Here is a 22,203-nt window from a genome sequence, read left to right as displayed (position 1 = left end):
CAGATAAATTCTAAAATACTTATGGACAAATCTTGTATTGCTATTATTAATAGCATGTTGCTATAATTAAATACTGATTGCCATATGCATTTATAAAGTATGCTTTTAAAGTCTAAATCATTATATGTTCTTAGGATGCCACGAGTTAGCAAATAATCAGAATTTCTAGATCAAAAGTGGATCATTAGTTGGTCCAAATTGCATTTGCTCTCTCGATTTTGTCATGACAGCCCACTTTTGATTACTAGCAAAAAGACAAAGATCATTAGCCAATTAGCTGGTGTTCTTTACATTACTAATCAGAGGACAGAGTTGGCAGCACATATCAATTTGAATTTTGTACCGCTAAAACAGTGGGCAGTAATACCATGTTGGAATTCAACAAGCAAGCTGGGTAATTTAAAGGTATTCACATTACAAACAATTCAGTTGTTGTCCCCATCCCCAACCTGCCTATCTCCTAATATACTTTGCTGAAGGAGAGAAGAGAGTGGAGAGGAGAAAAGAACATGCATTGATTGTACACTTCTCACAGATAGAGGTCACTAATGGACTGGATTTGAATCACTGTGGCAGAAACCACAAAGTTATATGAAAGTAATCTAGTGAAAAATGAACTCACTCTTAGATTAAGAGCAGAGAGAGAGCAAAGATGACTACGAGACTCTCCTTCTTGGAAACAATATTTTCTTAAGCAGGGCTACTTCCTTTATCTAAAACATGAGCAGAGGGGAGAAAAATAGTTTGTAAAATGCTTGAACTCCTGCTTGTTTTTACTCAAGTAAACCTACACCTTGAATGCCCACAACCAAGAGGAAAATCTAATCAAGATTTCTGAGAGTTGCCTTCCTAACCATTGACAGATACACACACATTCTCAATTCTTGCCCAAAACCATAGCCTGCATTTTCAAACTGTGTGGAGGCAGGAGTATTTTCAGCAGATAAATCTGTATCAACGTTTGTAGCTAACAAAGAAATAATCATGATTTAGAGCAATGGCTTAAATTAAATCCAGAGGCTGAAAGTCACATGCAGATAAAGATCACATCTTATCAAACATATGTGTAGAACAGAACTTAAGTCTATCGTGTATATATTCCAACCAATTTCTCTTTGGTTTAAATCTAAATTTCTGTAAACTGGTAAGAGACCAGTGTACATGCAGAACATAATCATCATGCTTGGCCTCCACCTTCTGTTTCTCCATCTTTTACAGATAGTGATGCCTCCTCGAAATAACCAACCCTGTTTTCAAACCAAGATAATGAACTAAGTTTAAGATGTTAGTTAGGCTAACGTGCAGATTGCTTGACCCATAAAACTCATAGAAGGTATGACATGGGGAACTCATAGCAAGTCAGAAAAATACTCTAGTGACCTCCTTGACTTTCCCAGTCAAGAAATGGAATGGGAGAACATAACACAACTGAGATCAGGGGAATCATAGAGCTGGAAGAGACCACCTGAGCCATCCAGTCCAACCCTCTGCCATGCAGAAGACAATAGAGAATAGATCCTCAGACTGGGCCCAAGCGAGATTTTTTTGTTCCTTACCCCTGAGGTGGGGAGGGAGATGATGATCCTCTTAAGAAACCTAATCCCCAAATACACTTCCGAAAATAACTATTATATCACAGTTAAACAAAAAGGGCTAATTACACAAAACTTTCAGATCATCTACACCTTTTATTCTGTACTCTTCAACAGACCAGGTAGGTTATTCAGCTGTGATAGAAAACAAATCACCATGTTTCTGAAGGCCTGTCTCCCAACTCCTTTCCTATTGTGTGCAGAGATCCACCTCCAAGAAATCCCAAAATGATTCTTTCTGCAAATATGAAGATATCTACAGCTTTTAGAGAAGTCACAACACAAGTGTCTTTTTGAGTCATACACTTCCTCTAAGCCTTTTATTTTGTTTCTCTTGAGTCCCAGATAAGATTAAAAAATACCTCTGGTGAAGGAATTTTTCCAATATGCACTGTGGGTGAAAAAATTTATGAATTAACCCCAAGATATATTTGAAAGGGGGGTGGAAGGGAGACTTAGTGAGAACTGCAAGATTAAGCGCCTGCAGACTATTAAGTTTCAGCTCCAAATTGGTTTTGAGTAGCTTGTAAGGACTGAGGAGTTAAGAGGAGTAAATAAATCTCACCAAGGAGTAAATAAACATTTGGATATGGATGGAAGAGAATCTAAATGTAAGGGGAAAAAAACTTGGCTTATGTTTAGGCGCATCCAATGTGTCTCTTCCTTCCTTCCCACTAATCCAAAGCAATGCAGATACAAAAATGTGATGTGAAAGATATAGATATACATATATGCACACACATATCAGCAACTACAGAAATCTCATCAGCACTTTCTATATGCAAGCACAGGCTTTTCCTCGGATTTGTGCTTTGGACTGTGTTAGCTTATTGTAAGCCTTAAAACAGATTTCCGCCATTAAAATTAATTAAAAGCTCCTGATGACTGATTCTCCATTCCAAAGGGGAAAGGTGATAGGCTCTCTCCTGGTTTACAGCTGGCTTCTCCTTGGTATGTTTTATTTTCACTCTAGGAAGATTTCCCAAGTGGCTGGGGGCTTGGTTCAACCTCCTCTTATCCCCATTCCCTTTCAGCTTGTCAGTAGCCATCATTTCTCTGACCAGCTCCATGAAATAAGGCTGCTATCCATTTGATAGACCTAAAATGCAATCCATGCTTCCTTCCCCCCTGCCTCCCTCTCCAAGCAATCAAATCCACCTCCTTGTAGCTATTGCTGGGATCTGATGAATTCTGATGCAGTTTGCAGGTTCTTCCCTGCAACCTCTTCAAACCAACCTTCTCCTGCCGGTCAGCTGCAGGCTTCAACCTGAATCATCTTTCTAGTTTGGTCCCTCGGTTTTATCCCTTCCCCAAAGTACTCCATCCTTTTGCCCCATATAGACTCCTCTTTCCAGATAGACAGAAGAGGTCCCTTCCTCGATGGGGAAGGAGGACAGAGGCATTTGCCCTCTTAGCGTTAGCAAATGTCTAGGGGACATTCGGCAAGAATCAATGGGAAATCTGGGAAAGGCACTGCAAAGCTGATTATTTTTCTCAAATATATATATGCGAGGAGGAGGGGAAGAACATGGTAATGAATTGTCTTTTCCTTTTCCCCTGCTATCGCCACAGCCAGCCATTGAGCCATTTCCCTGCGGTCCTGCCTGCCTATAGGGCACTGTCACACATACATGCATACATACACGTGTAGACCCAAACATACCCGACTATTTCCTTCCAAGGAGCTGGGTGGTCATGTCTAATCTACTCCAGAGCTGGATCCCGAGTCTACCAGTTCTCCCTCCGCTTTCTTTAAAGCTTCTCTTTAGTGGGAGGAGAATGTCGAGGGCGAGGAGGGTTGAAGCGCGGGAGGGAGGCGAAGGCGAAGCCGCGGAGGACCAACTCTACCTGAAGGATTGAGGGTCGGGTCTCTAATCCTCCCTTCCGGCAAAAGGACAGACCCCACTTGGAGACCCCTCTGGGCGCTGTAGGGTTACGATGACCATCCAAGGAGAGGGCCAAGTCAAGGAGCCGCCGGAAGCCCCATCAAGCAGCCTGGCCGCGGGGTCTGCTAGGCGTCTGCCCCACCGCAGGGGGTCGTGGTCGCTCTCCGGGGGTCGCGCCGCCGGCCCCTTTTTCTTGCGCCTCGCTCTCTTACGAGGCAGCAGAGGCAGAGGCGGCGGACACATCCTCTCCCGGGCTCCTCCAACGCGCAGCCCCGGGTTCCAGCATCCCCGAGAAAAAAAAACCCACGCGTTCGGCCCACGAACAAACTCAAGCGGGACTGAGTCAAGGAGAGTTGGCTCTTTTCCGCCCCCTTCTCTGTCGGATATTAGCAGAGAGGCTCAAGTGAGGAAGAAAAAAATCTCCAGAGTTGCGCCCGGGAAGGCAAGCGTGTGGGGGCAACCAAGAAGCAACCAGCGCGCGTGGGAGCGTGTCTCCGTGTGTGGGTACGCCGCCTCCTCCCTCCCACCTCTCGCTCTCTTCCACCCTTCACGCTCTCTCTTCAGCCACTTCTCGGGATCCAAGCGTTTCCCTGCCTGCCTCTTTCTTTCCCAAGCCGGAGCTTTGCAGGTTGATCTTCGCCGTCACGAGGTCTCCAATCCGACTATCCCTCTCTCGGAGAAGCCGTGCCTTTTTCTCGCCTCCCCCTTCTTCTCCTCCTCCTCCTCTCTCGATCTCTCTCTCTCTCCCCCCGCCTTTTCCTCGCTTGACACCCCAGGGAGATGTTTACTGTAATGAATTCAATGAATCTCTCTCTCTCTTTCTCAGAGTCCCTCCCACATTTCTCGTTGAAGGAATGCTTGGAAGGCAAGGCTGCAACCTGAAAGCTTTCCAAGAGGCAAACTCGAGTTAGGGTCCCCCCACCCCCCTCCCTCTCTTTTTAATTCTTTTTTAATTTTTAACCCGCTCTTCACCGAAAAGACCATTACTCAAAAACGGGTTTTCTGTCCGCATATCAATTGTCACCCCCCGCCCCTTTAAAAATTGCTTCTAATAGAGAGAATATGGGACACTGTACCAAGCTGCTCAGGCTTCTTTCCTCGCCTCTGTCCTATGTTGGCGTTTGCGCGCAAGGGTCTATTACAGGCATGGGCAGACTTGGGCCCTCCAGGTGTTTTGGACTTCAACTCCCACGATTCCTAACAGCCTCAGGCCCCATCCTTTCCCCCCTCGGCTGCTTAGGAATCGTGGGAGTTGAAGTCCAAAACACCTGGAGGGCCCAAGTTTGCCCATGCCTGGTCTATTAGTAGTTTTAACTGCCCCAATAGAGGCGCCCTGGTTAAAAAAAATGGGAGAAAATCTCCCCCAAAAAATCTCCCTTCCTTCTCTCCCTTCCTCCCCGGCTGCCCTAGAGATCTCCAAACCAAAACCTCCCACCAAGGAAAGGTAACCACCAGGTTTTATCCTCCGGAGAGCAAAGGAAAATGCTCAGTCCCCATAAGAACAAAAAACATAACTGTAATAATACACACATACACACAATATGTGTCATTAGGAAGGGGGAAACGTGCAAAAGTGCATACTGCTTTGGAGAACAAGAGACTTGGGAAAGAAGCAACACCCAGGTGGCATAGTTTCATGTAAAGGCAACCTAGAGAAGTTTCTCTACCCTCCCCACCCCTTTTAAACTTGTTATCTAGCAAAATCAAATCAACAAATATGTCAACACCCCCCTCCCCAAGAACCAAGAGATCTGTTTTGCACTATCTTGACTTTTGGATGTGAGGAGAGGAGTCCACAAAAGGTTTTGTTTGCCTCCACATTCCTCTATATGTATGAAGGGACATAGATTGATTTTATATGCTACTAGCTGTGCCCGGCCACGCGTTGCTGTGGCTTTTTTTTAGTGATGTTGGTCAATCTACATTGGGTTTTATTTTTGTTGTGACCGTCAACAAAAATTATACAGTATTATTTATTCATTTATTACATTAAAGACATATGATAGGATATTACGCTATAACATATACGACTATTTCACAATATTAGTAGTAATATATATATATATATATATATATATATATATATATATATATTGTTTTGTTATTAGTATTATATTGTAGTGTATTATAATATTATTAGCAGTATTATATGTATATACAATGTATTGTATTATATATGTATTGTATTATTATATATATTAATATATTGCAAATTGGCCCCAGAGTACGGAATGGCCTTGTAGTTTCAAAGCTTGGGTGGTTCCGTGTGTTAGAGGGGGGGAATGCTTTGTTGGGAGGTGCTAGGTGGTCCTGATTGTTTCCTGGATGGAATTTGTGTGTTTTCAGACTGTTGTTGTTTATTTACTGTGCTGAGATGAGAGAGTGATGAGTACGGAATGGCCTTGTAGGTTCAAAGTGTGGGTGGTTTCCTGTGTGAAGGGGGGAATCCTTTGGTGGGAGGTGTTAGATGGCCCTGATTGTTTCCTGGATGGAATAGCTGTGTTTTTAGAGTGTTGATCTTTATTTACTGTCCTGAGATGATATTGTTGTGTATTATTGTACCACAGTAATTATTTCATATTACAGTAGAATCTCACCCAACATTCGTTTATGCAATGTTTTGGATTATGCAATGGAGTCTGCCTTTTAATAGTCAATGTTTTTGGAGTGAGTGTTTTTAATGTATTGTGATATTTTGGTGGTAAATTTGCAAATACAGTAATTACTACAATAGCATTACTGCGCATGGAACTACTTTTTGTGTCAAATTTGTTGTATAACATGATGTTTTGGTGTTTAATTTGTATAATGATGACCTAATTCGATGTGTAATTGGTTTTCCTGAATCCCTTCTTATTATCCAACATATTTATTTATGCAACGTTCTGCCGGCTTGTTTATGTTGGATAAGTGAGATTCTAGTGTATATTTATAATGTGATATTATTTGTTTAGAAGTGGATTATATGAGGCGCCTTCTGTTATAACAATAATAATTATTATAGTCTTGAATGATTATCATTGTGATAAAAATAATAACTACTTATTATTAGTTGTTATTATATTGTTGAATGATTATCAATGTTATAATAATAATTATTAATTTGTGAATGATTATTACTATAATAATAATAATAATTTTCTATTATTACGATTTGTTAATACATTGTTGAATGATTGTCAGTGTTATAATAATAAGAACTGACTATTATTATGAATTATTATGTTCTCGAATGATTATCAGTATTATACTAATAATAAATTAGTATTATTATTGGTGATTATTACATTCTTAACTGATGATCAGTTATTATATTAATAATTATTACAGGGAAGGGAAAGGTGAGGGCGATAGGGTTTGAGAGGGGAAAAAGGGGGGCTTCTGAGGCATTGGAGGGGTTGTAATTTGTGGGTGAGAACAACAACAACAATAACAACAACAGAAAAGGGGGAAGCTCAGCCTGGGCCAACTTGGGCCTTCCCTTGACTTGTTTTGGGCGCCAACTTCCACCCTTCCTGGCCTGAGGCTCTTTCCTTTTCCCCATCAGCCGTTTAACCGGGTGAGGGGGAAAAGGAAGGGCCCTGAGGCCGGGAAGGGCGGGGGTTGGCGCCCCAAACAACTCGAGGGGAGGTCCAGGCCTGCTCGAGGGCCGTGCCCTCCTCTTCCCCCCTCACCTTGAAGAGCTTGAAGACCTCCGAGAAGAACCGAGAAGGGAGGAGGAGGAGAGAGGGTGAGGCGGGGGGGGGGGGCTCCGCGGGGCCTTCCTCGCATTGGGGGGAGGGGAGAGGGGCGGGAGGAGGGGGCCTGAACGGCAACCGGGGCCCTCCATGGGCCCTGAGGGGGGGGAGATTGAGGGGGAGAGGGCAGAGAGCGACGTGAGGCCCGCACGCCTCCCAGCGCGGCCTCCTCCATCCCGCGCCCAGCAAGGAATCGCCCTTCCTGCCTTCCTTCCTTCAGCTCTGAGGCGAGGTGTGTGTGTGCGCGCGCGGGAAGGGATGGGGGGGTGCGCGCAGGCGCATATCGCCTGTTGCAGTTTTTGGCCGTTTGTGGCCCTGTGATTGTGTTTGGCATATAAATCTTACTGGAGCCGCGCGAGCGCCATAAAGGTTTGAAGCATGGTGTTTTTGCGCATGCGTACCTAGTTTTGGCATTTTTTGGTGTTGTGATAGTGTTTTATGTGTAAATTTGTTGTATCTTACTGGAGGCGGGGATGATGGATTGCGTTGCCAATTTTCGAGTTTGGGGGGGCTGTAGATTTGTTGTTTTGTCCATCGCCGTGATGCCATCACTCTTTTATATATATAGATGTAATGTAAATGACAGGGAGGGGAGGAAGGTGAGCTTGGAGCTGCTGGATCTTGCTTATTAGAATATCCTGATTGTGATTTACATTATTTTTAGCACTGGGAAGGAGGCAAGTTGAGGAAGATTCAATGCCATGGGAAAAGAGATTCTAAACATTAGAAATCCCCTCAGGATTTTTTCTTTGGTCTTCATGCTGGCTCTGCCTCTCTGGAAGAGTTCAAACTCTTCAGAACATGACACGGGCTCCATTTTATTCATTGGGGGCAGGTGGGGGTGGGGGAGTATCCCTTGCCACAGGTGTTTTCTACACTAGAGACCAGGAAGGTTAAAGTGATTAATTGAAGTTCTAAGGTACCAGACAGTTTGTCATACAGAATCATAGAGTTCGAAGACACCACATGGGTCATCTAGTCCAACCCCATGCCATGAAGGAAAAGGACAATCAAAGCACGCCTGATAGATAGCCAGCCTGTTTAAAAGCCTCCAGAGATGGAGCCTCCATCACACAGTGAGTTCCATTGTTTAATAGCTTCTACGGTCAGGAAATTCTTCCTAATGTTCAGGCGGAATCTCCTTTCCTGTAATTTGAAGGAAGTTTTTCCATGGATTTGGTTTGCACATATCTGGCAGCAACCAAGTACAGTATTTGGCTACTAAATGTAGACAGCCTACTCCTTTGGCCTTCTACTCAAAAATGAGCCCTATCAAGTTCAAGGGTGCCTTGGATTGAGTCCTGAACCAAACATGAGAGATTGGGTGAGGTAAAAAGGTAAAGGTTTTCCCCTGACGATAAGTCCAGTTGTGTCCGACTCTGGGGGTTGGTGCTCATCTCCATTTCTAAGCCGAAGAGCCAGCGTTGTCCATAGACATCTCCAATGTCATGTGGCCGGCATGACTGCATGGAGCGCCATTACCTTCCCGCCGGAGTGGTACCTATTGATCTACTCACATTTTCATGTTTTCGAACTGCTAGGTTGGCAGGAGCTGGGGCTAACAGCAGGCGCTCAGTCCGCTCCCGGGATTTGAATCTGGCACCTTTTGGTGTGCAAGTTCAGCAGCTCAGCACTTTAACGCACTGTGCCACCAGGGGCCCGTAGAGATTGGGTGAACCAAGAGCTAATTCATAGTATAGAATTATAGTGCTATTATTCTACTTTGTCATGGTTCCATTTTACAGAATCTTGGGATCTGCAGTTTAGGGAGGCACTAAAGTGCAATAGGTGCTCCAACTGCAAATCCGTCAATTCCACAGGAAAGAACTATGACAATTAATGGAATAATAGCACTATAACTGCTCAGGTGGAATGGGCCCTAGGCCTTACAACATCTCAATAGATTAATACAGACTCTTGCTATCATTTTAATTACCCTAAGGTAAACCTATTACAGGCCTTTCTTTGCAAGATTTGTTCAAAGAGTTTGCCTTTGCTTTCCTCTCAGGCTGAGAGAGTGCGAATTGGCCCATGCCGCCCAGTGGGTTCTCTATGTGGAGATTTGAACTCCAGAGTCATATTTCAATTCAGACCACTACACCACGCTGACTGCCTGAAGTGAAATGCCACAGTGATTCAAAGAGGCTGACTGTAGGCTCTTCTCCCATTTTCCTCCCTGTTCCTAAGCATTATTCTTCCTTCAATGGTCCCTTGGTCACACTCAATTCCTACAGTCACAACAAATATAGACGGCTAAAGTAGACAAGGACAAGCTATGTAGCTGTTTTTTAAGAAGGGAAATGAAGAAAAAGCCTTTTACTAACTTCAAATGTACTGAAAACAATATGCCAAAAGGTAGAGGGTAGCCAAGCCAAATCTAGCATTCCTGACCTTTCCTTTTTTGTCCTTTCCAAGCCAATGACAAACTATAACTGCCAAACCAATTATTCAAAGCCAAGCAAAGTAAGGAAGAAGACAGCACTCACTTCATTTCAAGCCTTCAAATGGACATAGTGGCAGCTAATTCTTCAAACCTGGTGACTAGGCTGCATCTAAGCAGGCTAGTTTAGGAGGTACAAAGTAGGCTGTGTCCTTCCTCCAGTCCCTCACTGATGCTTTGAAGAGCTGTTGCTAGAAACTCACTTTCTAATGGCAGGTCCAGCCCTGCTGTATTTTAGATGGAGACGTGGGATTGACTTTAGAAGCAATGGCCCATGCCCCTTGAAATCGGAAAATGCCTTTCTGCCTATAACTGAATAGTTATACATACAGTCTCTCTCACACACACAGTGTTTAGGGAGTTCCCACTCACCCTCACTCCCATGCTGTTTTTAGCAGGCTGTTTTTAAGCTGAAGGGTTGCTTAAGAGCACAAGACAGGTTTGAAAGAACATCCAACCCATTTATGTTACATCCCACTTTTTCCTTGCACTGGAAATAATATTCTAAAAGGACCCCCTTTCTTTGGAGAGGAGTTGTGCTTTAGCTTATTTAGTATGCTTTTAAATGTGTATCCCTGAGGGGATTCATCTACAAAGCTGCCTAATAATTTGGGAAAGAGGCTAGATTTATCACAGTGGTCCATCACGGAGTCCTACTGCCAACCTATGAACCTGGAAATCAGGGCAACTGCATCCACATGGGGTAGAAGAATAAGGTTTCAAGATTACATCTATACTGTAAAATTAATGCAAGATGATACCCCTTCAACTGCCATGGTTCAATGCTATGGGACTGTGGGGGCTGTAGTTTGGTGAGACATCAGCACCCTTTGACAGAGAAGACAAAAGATCTTGTAAAATTACAACTCCTATGATTCTATGGCACTGAGCCATGAGAGTGAAAGTGGTGTCGAACTGCATCAATTCTACAGAGTACTGTAGATGTACCCCAAGTGCCTTAAAGGGGAGTGATTACCTTTCCTAATACAGAGAAATGCATATCCCCTCCTTTTCTGGGGAGAGGAAGACATGAAATATGCTGCTAAACCTCATAGGGGAGGGAGGGGAAAAGGAAGAGAGAGATTTGGACTGCCAGAGCCATCCTGCCGGCAAGCTCTGAAAGGAAACCTGTGTCAGTCACACAGAGAGCCTAGCAGGAACAGCTGGAACCTTTGTCAAATGTAGGGGAGGGGAGTGGAAAGAAAAAAGGGGATGCCATGAAATTCAGGCTGATCTCTTGCATGCCCTTCACTCCTTGCTACCTCTGAAAAAGATGCATGGGGAGAAAGAGACAGAAAAAAAACCAGGCTCCAGACGGGCATCTACACTGTAGACTGAATGCAGTTTGACACCTCTTCAACTGGTATGACTCAATGCTGTGGAAGCTTTTGATTTGTAGTTTGGTGAGACACCAGCACTCTTTGGCAGAGAAGGTGAAAGACCTTGTAAAACCACAAGTCCCAGGATTCCATAGCTTTGAGCCATGGTAAAGTGGTGCCAAACTGCATCAGTTCTACATAGGGAGAGGTTTAAAAACTCAACCCTAAAGCACAGTCATCCTGTTATTATGAAGGCAAGAGGACTGAAAGAGGGGGGCTAAGGGGAGAGGGATATTTTCCTGCTGCAGAATATTTGGATTTAAACAGGAAAGGACACTAAAATAAAAAGCCCTGCAATGTTTCCAGTCCATTGATTCTGAATTCTTAAAATATTTAAGTTTTTCTCTTTTTGCTTTTAAGAAAAGCCAGGACTAGGGAAGGTGGAAGCTGTTCACTCTGCCTCTCTTCTTTCCTTCTTCCTTTCTAAAGTCTTTGCCTGTCAGTTTTCCCAACCTGATTCTATGCCCATTTTATATATTTTTTGCTCCAAGCCCCAAAACTAGGCCCCACGATGATGGATAGGGGCAAGAAATCAACAGCCTCCTCTGAGTGGAAAACCAAAAGGCAAACAGATTATATTGCTTAACTTGCATCTTCTGCTGAGCTGCCCCAACCGAACAGTGCTGGAAAATCATGGAATGAACACCACCACCCCACCAAGCACCTTTAATATCTCTTGGTAACAAAATGGGAAAAGGCAATGTGTGTGTCAATCTATAAGATAGGCACAAGAAACCAACAGCCTTCTCTGAGTGGAAACCAGAAGGCAGACAATTTATATTCCTTAACTTGCATCTTCTACTGAGCTGCCCCAACCTAACATTGCTCTATTTCTCTCCTCCTCTTCCTCTTTTACATGCATGTGTGTGTATATCTCAATCCAACTTTTATATATATGAACATATATGTGAATATGAGAGTTGGATTGAGATATATATACACACACCACATATATAACATTTCTCTTCACATCTCATGCATATACTTCACATCTCATGCATATACGTCTCTTCCCATAGACACACACACACGAACAAATGATATGTATCTCCGTGGCATCTCCCATCTGTGCAACTGTCTCTGGACTCTGACTTCCCTCCTAACACCGTTCCTGGTGACGAAACTGAACACGCGTTCTCCGTCTACACAGCCATATAGCCCAGAATATCAAGGCAGACAATCCCACAATATCTGCTTTGAACTGGGCTACCTGAGTCAGTCCACAGTGCCATATATTACAGTTCAAAGGAGATGATGTGGGGTTTTATTCAGCGGTGTGGACCCCCGTTTTCGAGAAAGAAATATAAAAAGTTTGGGGGGGGGGATGGCGGGTGGGAAGGAGGCACGGGGATGGCAACTCCCCGAACATCATCACTATTATCCATGGTTACCTGCTGTTGCGGCTGCGGCTCTTCTCCCTTCGGGTCTCACCCAAACCCCACCGGAGGCTCAGGAAGATGGAGAGCGAAGCGGCCGGATACCGGCATTGTCCCGGTTTAAGGCTCGTCGCCCAGGTCCGGCTTGGTTCCATAGCGGGCAGGAGCCCCCCTCGCCGCCCTCATCCTCGCCGCAGCAGCATCCGAACCCGCAGCGCCTTCCCCGAAGAGGCAAACGACGGCTCTCCCAAGGCCCCCGCCCCTCTCCTCTGGGGTGCGCTTCTCCTCCTCCGTCTCCTTTTGCTTCCCGCCAATGCGAAGGGATCCTTGGGTGTCTTCAACGCCGCGTGTCTCCCTTTGGCCGTGGTTTCTTTGAGAGCGAGCGAGCGAGCGTGCGTGCGTGCAGCGGCAAGAGCCTCCTCTCCAACAGCGCCTTCCTCGAAAAACTCCGCCGCCGTCTAGTAAAGCGCGGGAGGCAGAGCCCGGCGTTTAACCCTTGCCGGGGCGGGGCGCAGCGAGGGAGCGCGGTGCCGGGGAAGGAAGGAGGAGGAGGAGCAGGCGAGGTTTGTGTTATGACTGGCCCCAGAGTGTCTGAAGGCAGGCTTCGCTGGGGAACGGCGAGGAGAAAGAGGGAAAGCGGGGATGCTACACACAACACACACACTTGCCTTCACACACGCACTCTCACATTCATATACTCACACACAGTCTTTCACAAACACACTCTCGCACATGGACAGTTTCTCTCACGCACACACTTTCTCGCAGGCTCTCTCACACAAGCACCTTTGCGCTCTCAGTCCCTCACACTCACTTTTCTCTCGCACACACATTCACATTATGTCTTATACACGCTCTCACTCTCACCCACAGTCTTTCTCTCTTACACTTGCTTGCAGGCTCTCACACTGACTCACACAAGCACTTTTGCTCTCTCAATCGCTAACTCTCTCACACACTTTCTCTCAGCCTTTCTCATACTCACATTTATGCTGTCAGACTCACCCACACACACATTTTGCTCTCTCAGCCTCACACACACTCACACCTACACACTTTCTCTCAGTCTCTCACACACTTTTGCTCTCTCATAGCCTCTCACACTTAGTCTCTTAGTCTTACATACACTTTCAGTCTCATATTCATACACATTTTGCTCTGTCTCACCCACACACTTTCTCAGTCTCTCCCCCACACTTTCTCTCTCACACACACACACATTTTGCTCTCCCAGCCTCTCATACACATTCACCTACATACGTTCTCTCAGTCTCTCTCACACACACTTTTGCTCTCAGTGCTTCGCTCTCACACTAGCTCAGTCTATCAGGCACTTTCTCTCAGTCGCTGTCACACTCACACACATTTTGCTCTCTCATCCACACTTTGCTCTGTTTCTCACACACACTGTCGCTCTCACACCCTCACACAAACTCGCTCAGTCTCTTACACACACTTGCTCTCATAGCCTCACACACACTCGCTCAGTCTTTCACTTACACACTTTCTCTCAGTTTCTCTCAAACTCACACACACTTTGCTCTCTGTCTCCTACACACTTTCTCTCAGTCTCTTACACACACTTGCTCTCATAGCCTCCCACACACTCAGTCTCTTACACACACTTGCTCTCATAGCCTCACACACACTCACTCAGTCTCTTACACACTTTCACTCAGTCTCTCTCAAACTCACACACACTTTGCTCTCTGTCTCACTCACACACTTTCTCTCAGTCTCTCACACTTACTCGCATAGCCGCTCGCACACATTTTCTCTCGCACAGTATCTTTAACACACTTTTGCTCCCTCGGTCTCTCTCTCACACAGCCTCCGTTTCACACACTCCGTCTCTCACCCAGAATCTTTCCCTCTCTCTTACACACACACTTCCACACACAACGAGCGGGAGAGCATTTTCTGAGGAGTTCAGGGCAAGGCGCTTCTTCGTCCTTTGCAAAGCGGGAAGGGAGGCAAGGGAACAGAGGCGTGTGGTGAAATGGACTCCGGGAAATGGGGTGTCTATTGGTGTGGCACCCCCTATTTTTTAAAAAGCCAGGAAAGGAAAAGCTTTGAGTGACGTTTGGTGGAGCCGCACAGACACACGCAGCCTTCACACACTCTCCATTCCCCTCACATCTGCCCCTCTCCTGCTTGATCTTTCCAACTTAGACATTGGTTGGTTCATCCACAGCGTGCTTGTGCATTTGACTTGTGGAAACGGGGTTTTTTTTTAATGGCGGCGGTGAGAAACGAGCCTCTCGTCGCCTCTCCAGAGTCAGGCCCCTTTACTTCAGGCATGGGCCAACTTGGGCCCTCCGGGTGTTTTGGACTTCATCTCCCACAATTTCTAACAGCCTAAGATGGAGCCGAGGCCATTAATGTGGTGTGGAATGGTTACAATTCTGCAGTGTATACGCAGGCCCCTCAGTCGTGGATTTTTTGTGAGGGGTACCAAAGCATGGCGCAGAGCGTATCCTTTTTTCCCTCAGTGAGGAGGAGGAGGTCGGGGAAGGCAGCCTCCTTCGGCCTCGAAACCAGCGTGTTTGTGTATAATTCTGATGGGAATGACCAAATTTCAAAACAAAACCAAACACGGTTTATTCGTTTCCAAGGAGAGGCGATGCAAAGCCACGCTCTCGGCATTTTCAGGTCCCCAAACTGAGGGAAAAGGCAAGCGTTTCCTCCGCCTGTCAGTCCCTCGCCTCAGCCAAGGGGGCAGCAGAGCCTAGGCGGAGGAGGGACAGGCTCCCGCTTCAGTGCCTTCCTTCCTTCCTTCCCTCCAACCCGCCCTTCTTCTTCATCCCTTCAGGCTGATTTAGCCTTCCCTGCCTCCCCCTGCACCCCGTTATTAATTTTGGTTAGCGCCTGATTACTTAGCCCTTAAACACTGCATTTAGAAAACGTTGCGTGGGCTGTTTTACAATACGGAATCCCTCCCCCTCCCCCGCCTTGGTTTAAAAAAGAAGCCTATGTTTACAGCAGCTCCTTATTTATAAGCTTAGGATGTACAGAAGAGTCTCACTTATCCAACGTTCTGGATTATCCAACGCACTTTTGTAGTCAATGTTTTCAATACATCGTGATATTTTGGTGCTAAATTCATAAATACAGTAATTACTACATAGCATTACTGCGTATTGAACTACTTTTTCTGTCAAATTTGTTGTATAACATGATGTTTTGGTGCTTAATTTGTAAAATTTGATGTTTAATAGGCTTTTCCTTAATCTCTCATTATCCAACATATTCGCTTATCCAACATTCTGCCGGCCCGCTTGCGTTGGATAAGCGAGACTCTACTGTATCTATCTACACCAGTGGCGCCGGTGGCGAAGTGTGTTAAAGCACTGAGCTGCTGAACTTGCAGACCAAAAGGTGCCAGGTTCAAACCCCGGGAGCGGCGGGAGCGGCCGCTGTTAGCTCCAACTTCTGCCAACCTAGCAGTTCGAAAACATGCCAATGTGAGTAGATCAATAGGTACCGCTCCGGCGGGAAGGTAACAACACTCCATGCAGTCATGCCGGCCACATGACCTTGGAGGTGTCTACTACGGACAACACCGGCTCTTCGGCTTAGCAATGGAGATGAGCACCAACCCCCAGAGTCAGACATGACTGGACTTAATGTCAGGGGAAACCTTTCCCTTTTATCTACACCAGGCATAGGCAAACTTTGGCCCTCCAGGTGTTTTGGATTTTAATTCCCACATTTCCTAACAGCCGATAGGAATTGTGGGAGTTGAAGTCCAAAACACCTGGAGGGCCAAAGTTTGCCCGCAACTGCTGCTGCACCATGCAATGGTATTCTGGGATCTGTAGTTTGGTGAGGCACCAGCATTTCCCCAGCAGACACGGTTAAATAATACCTTGTTGCAAAAATAGAAGTCTTATGTCACCATGATTCTATAATAATTTGATAATAATAATAATAAAATGAAAAACTCAGCCGCTATCAGGACCCCAAGATCGAACTCCAAAGACTCTGGCAGAAACCAGTGCAGGTGGTCCCGGTGGTGATTGGCACATTGGGTGCCGTGCCTAAAGATCTCAGCCGGCATTTGGAAACAATAGACATTGACAAAATTACGATCTGCCAACTGCAAAAGGCCACCCTACTGGGATCTGCGCGCATCATCCGAAAATACATCACACAGTCCTAGATGCTTGGGAAGTGTTCGACTTGTGATTTTGTGAAACGAAATCCAGCATATCTATCTTGTTTGCTGTGTCATACTTATAATAATAATAATAATAATAATAATAATCATAATAATAATCATAATAATAATCATAATAATGTATTTATAACCCGCCCTATCTCCCCGAGGAGACTCAGGGTGGTTTCCGGCAAAGTAACAAAGTGGCAAACATTCAATGCCAAGAACAAACCAATAACAAATCAAACAATAGTTAAACTCAATATAAAATTATAAAATTAACCAAAAAACCCCCTAAAAATTAAAAATTAAATAAACATAGAATCATAGAGTTTGAAGAGACCTCATGGACCGTCCAGTCCAACCCCCTGCCAAGAAGCAGGAAATTGTATTCAAAGCACCCCCGACAGATGGCCACCCAGCCTCTTTTTAAAAGCCTCCAAAAAAAGGAGCCTCCACCACAGTCCGGGGGAGAGAGTTTCAGTGCCGAACAGCTCTCACAGTGAGGAAGTTCTTTCTGATGTTCAGGTGGAATCTCCTTTCTTGTAGTTTGAAGCCATTGTTCCGCCTCCTAGTCTCCAGGGCAGCAGAAAACAAGCTTGCTCCCTCCTCCCTATGACTTCCCCTGACATATTTATACATGGCTATCATGTCTCCTCTCAGCCTTCTCTTCTGCAGGCTAAACATGCCCAGCTCTTTCAGCTGCTCCTCATAGGGCTTGTTCTCTAGACCCTTGATCATTTTAGTCGCCCTCCTCTGGACACATTCCATCTGGTCAACATCTCCCTTCAACTGTGGTGCCCAGAATTGGACGCAGTATTCCAGGTGTGGTCTGACCAAGGCGGAATAGAGGGGAAGCATGACTTCTCTAGATCTAGACACTACATTCCTATTTATGCAGGCCAAAATTCTATTGGCTATTTTTGCCACCGCATCACAATGTTGGCTCATGTTTAACTTGTTGTCTACGAGTACTCCAAGATCTTTTTCATGCGTACTGCTGTTGAGCCAGGCATCGTCCCCCATTCTGTATCTTTGCATTTCATTTTTTCTGCCTTAGTGGAGTATCTTGCATAACAAAATACATCATATACATATACCACATGATGCGCTCTGAAAAATTAGACTAAAGGGCATTTAAAGCAGATGTTTTTTACAGTGTAAATCAGACATGTGCAAACTTCGGCCCTCTGGGCATTTTGTACTTCACCTCCCACAATTCCCAACAGCCAGGGGTTTTTTAATCATGTCAGAAGCTACTTGAGAACTTACTGCAAGTCACTTCTGGTGAGAGAGAATTGGCCATCTACAGAGACGTTATCCAGGGGATGCCCAGATGTTTTACTATCCTGCTGGGAGGCTTCTGTCATGTCTGCACAAGCTAGAGCTGACAGATGGTAGCTCACCCCCATCTTGCAGATTCAAACCAGCGACCTTCAGGTCAGCAACCCAACCTTTAGGTTTAACCCATTGCTCTACTGAGACTCCAATGGTTGGTAGGCTGTTAGGAATTGTGGGAGTTGAAGTCCAAAACACCTAGAGGGCTGAAGTTTGTCCATGCCTGGTGTAAATGAACTCTTAGCTGCCCATACTAAAAATCCAGCTTGAAAATAAACGTGAAAAGTACATTCAGCTGGATTCTTGTAGTTTATCTATCTATCACCTGCCACAGAACTTTCCAAACTGTGTGTCAGGACACATTAGAGCAGGCTTGGTCAGACTTTGCCCCTTCAGATGTTTTGGAGTCCTGTTGGTAAGCTGTTAGGAATTGTGTGAGTTGAAGTCCGAAACACCTGGAGGGCTGAAGTTTGCCCTGCATTAGAGCGTGTGTTGGCTGCAGTGCATCATGCAAACGTAGCGAGAAACCTCTGAGCCTATGTGAAATAAGCAATAACTAATACAGTTTGAGAAATACAAATGAAAGGTTTTCATGAGATATGTTGTATCCCCATACATTTCGTTATTACCATGTGCCTGTATCTCTTATAAGGAGTTGGTTTCACCTCCAATTTGCTGATAAAACTGAATTACTATGTCACGGAATGATGCATGCCTAAAAAGTGTGAAATATTTGTAATGTTGTGGTCTACAGTCATAGTAGTAGTAATAGTAGTATTTCAGGCTCACCTCTCCCTATAGATCGAGGCGGGAAATATCCACATATTAAAATACAACATATACAAGCAGTTATATACATGCATTCTAGTTAAAACATACTCAAAAGAACATGTAAAATCAATACATATTAAAACAATTAGTATGTAATTTAAAATTCATAATTTTAAAAAGATGTGAATAGACCAGCTGAAAGAGGCTGATTTTTAATGCTCTTTTAAATCAAAACAGCATGTCCAACTGTTTAAACGATTCTGGCAGGGCATTTTACAATCTAGGGACGGTTGACGAAAAGGTACTCTGGGTGACTGTTGACATTAGTCCTTGCAGGCTGAAGTAAATGGTTCACAGAGAACTTGAGTGTATCAGCGTAGTCTATGGCCCATCTACATTGACAGCACAGGTAGGTAGGTCTAGATTTGTCTTGCCCGGCATTATTGAAAGTCAGGGAAAGCCTGAATTCTGTCTCAGAATTCGGGCTTTTGCCCAACTAAGCACCAATGAACACAGTTGAATTGGTCACAACTGTTCCTACAGCAATCCTGAATTCCCTGGGCTTGTGTGGCCCAGGGACCCAGGATGAGAGTCCCTTTCCCCCCTTGTCTCCTCTTTTCCCTCCTCTCTCGTTACCCTGTTGCTCTGGCTGATGTCAGGGGAAGCAACGGAAAAGGGAGGTGCCGTATTGCAGCCGGAGACCGCCATCAAATGGAAGGGTAAGGAGGGGGGGGGGCGATTTAGGGCGGCCACCCAACAGTGCCAAGCCATGGTCAGCACCGCTGGGTAATGGGGGTTCCCACCTCCACACAAATGTCCTTGTGTGGCATCTTCTTGGACCTGATCCAGTGTCTAGTACATTTAATAGGGTCTAATTTAAGTGCCATTGTAGATGTGCCCTATGTTACATCCCACTGGATAAGTTATCTGGGTTGGAGGTTGGAAGCACTGTTATGCCTGCCCTTCCATTATGGGTGGCCCACTCCAGAAGGTGGCACTAAAAGATGGATTATTTGCTTCTTCCATTTCATCATATCATAGGCTATCACTCGTGGCCAAGTATACTTGCCTTCCAAGTGTAGAGTCTTGGTGATGGGTACATAGGCGACTATAGAGACCTATTTTTGATCTGCATTTCAGTGAAGACATCGGTTTCTAGATGGAAGGCGGTCCTGACGGGTTGGCTTGACGTGCGTTCCTCTTGACACATTTCTACGTTTTACCCTTGATTCATGCCTCTTCAAATTCTACAGCACTGTTGGTAACAGCTGACTTCCAGTTAGAATGCATTTTTATTCACAAGGTTTCTATCTTCATGGGAGTCCTGTGCTGTTAACCTCAATGAATGTGGAGGCCCTAGTATAATAACAACCTTAACATGGCCTGTTCATACAGGATGTTTGAGAAACAGAATCTCTTATTCCTTTCAAAGCTGCTGAAAGTGCAATTGTTATTTATAAGACACAACACTATTCCCTTTTATCTGGAATAGATCTCATTGAACACTGTTATTTTCTTCTTAATAAATTTACCTAAATTCCAGCCATTCGGATGCAATCCTAAACACACCTAAAAGGTCCCATTTGAATTTCATGGGATTTAATTTCCACAAGATTTGCAAACCAGCATGCATAGGACAGGGATGTAAATCAAGGTGAAAAGCACAAGCCCTCATTCCATATTATCAGATGATCTGCTAATTAAACTGACCCCTCCGCATTCCATTTAGAGAAATGAAATATACATACAGCAGGAGATTTGTTTAAGTGTTGGGTTGAAATTTTAAAAAGTGGAGAGCGAGAGCATTAGGAATGCGCGTACATTTCATATGGGGTTTACTTCTCACTTTTAGTCTATTGCAGCAGCAGCAGCTCTTTAGCCTCTAAGGCTCCAACAGAAGGGCTACATTGCATAGCAGATGAGTGAAAAAAAAGGCAAAGCCAACAGGTACAAGAAGATTTATTAATAGATTGGTTATGAGATTTCTGGATGCATTTCAAACATTCACATTCTTCCTTGGGGAAAATTATTCACCATTAACCAGCAGTAACTTTCTTATGGAAAAGAATTCTCTCTCTTTCTCTTTCTCTTTCTCTTTCTCTTTCTCTCTCTGATATTTTTGTTTGCTACAGGTACATTCTCATTCACAGATGTAAATTTTAGGTGACAAGCAAGCAATGAAAGAACTATTTATTTGCTTAATTTTGTCCAACACCCTTTTTCTATACCCATCAACCTCTTCTCCATCTCATGCCATACTGGAGGAGGAAAGAACAGACCTATGGAAATAAAGGGAGTGGGATTATGCAAATTGAGAATTGAAAATATTTTTTTTGCAACAGAATGAAGCATGTCATGCTTCAGAAATCTGTACATTTTCAATTCCTTATTATGTGTATCAGCAAAGAATAAATTGCACACAAAGCCGTGGGTTAATTTGAACAAAAATTATGACAAAAAACTGGTATTTCTGAAACATACCTATAAATTTGCTATGTATGTGACTTCATATCACCTGTCCCTTTATGGCAACCCCATGAATTTCACAAAGTTTTCTTAGGCAAAGAATAAACAAACTGGCAATTTCCTTCCTCAGTGGGACATATGTATAAAAATATGTATTTTAGCAAAAAAATGTGTACATAATCTACATGAATTCCATATAAAAACAGAAGGAAAAGGCAATAGAGAAAGCTGAACCGGGGGATCAGAGATTTGGGAAACACAGTGATAACAACAAAAACATTATTTTCACATCCCTGATGCAAATAGGAGTCACATAAATCTAAATAGCCCCCATTCAGAAGGAAGGGCACCTACAGATGATAAACAGAGATCAAGGTTGGTTAAAATAAAAACCCAAAGAATATTTCTAATCTAGATTACAGTATTTTCACACTATTCTGTGCACCAGCCACTTTTCTTTGCATCCCAAGTGGGTTCCTTTTTAATTCTAAGACTTAATTCTAAGAGTCCAAAAACATGAGCTCCAACTCGGGATATATTTGAGGTTAAATGCACCTTATTCCTAGAGATTGGGTTCTGTAAAGAGCAGGGAATATGTTTAGTGTCCATCAGCTAAAGTTAATTTTTCCCCTCAAATCACACTTCTATTGCATAATACTGAAGAGCTACCATTGTCTACAGGGAAAAATAAATAAGTATTGTGGTTGGCTGCTTATCTTATGAGGGATATGCCTAGAAATCATCAGAAAAGTCATTAAATTATATGTGGTTAATTATATGCTTCCTTTTTAAAAAACAAACAAACATATTTTTCCTTTTTATCCTGGTTTATTTTAACAAGAGAGTTACCACAATATCATCTCATTTATTTAGGTGCTGCAATTTGTTTTACTTGACAAACTGTTCCTATTTTCCTCGCTTTTAGGATGTGTGGGGTAGCTTTTGATACTCATGGTCAATCATAATTGATAATATCTTTTGGCAGTTTCTCAATATTTGTTCCCAAGAGTTGCAAGCATTACAATATGCACATATAATATGCACCTTATACATTATAAT

The 22,203-nt window shown here is 44.1% G+C and overlaps 2 protein-coding genes across 7 annotated transcripts in view; one reads left to right on the top strand and one right to left on the bottom strand.

Annotated features, from left to right (window-relative positions):
- flrt2 (fibronectin leucine rich transmembrane protein 2) overlaps window positions 1-12,565 on the bottom strand; it is a 103,763-nt gene extending 91,198 nt beyond the window's left edge. Inside the window, exon 1 of one of the 3 annotated variants that reach the window (XM_008116991.3) lies at window positions 12,426-12,565. The gene's annotated coding sequence lies outside the window, so the exon portion shown is untranslated. Of the gene's footprint in view, window positions 1-3,255; window positions 3,394-3,440; window positions 3,579-12,425 lie in introns of those variants that run through there. The other 2 variants (XM_008117148.3, XM_008117045.3) reach the window with 2 other exon arrangements.
- The window catches only part of LOC103283054 (uncharacterized), a 122,888-nt gene continuing 112,831 nt past the window's right edge, over window positions 12,147-22,203 (top strand). For 3 of the 4 annotated variants that reach the window (XR_010002147.1, XR_010002148.1, XM_016991484.2), the window contains exon 1: window positions 12,147-12,973. Coding sequence is in view for 1 of the 4 variants with exons in the window: in XM_016991484.2 (XP_016846973.1) it covers window positions 12,359-12,973 (615 nt within the window). In the remaining 3 variants the exon portion in view is untranslated. The remainder of the gene's footprint in view (window positions 12,974-22,203) is intronic. The other variant, XR_010002149.1, reaches the window with a different exon arrangement.

The sequence above is a fragment of the Anolis carolinensis genome, chromosome 1, assembly GCF_035594765.1.
Source record: "Anolis carolinensis isolate JA03-04 chromosome 1, rAnoCar3.1.pri, whole genome shotgun sequence".
NCBI classification, from domain to species: Eukaryota; Metazoa; Chordata; class Lepidosauria; order Squamata; family Dactyloidae; genus Anolis; species Anolis carolinensis.
Note: the sequence above shows the minus strand (reverse complement) of the source record. Positions and strands in the feature narration are given on the sequence as shown.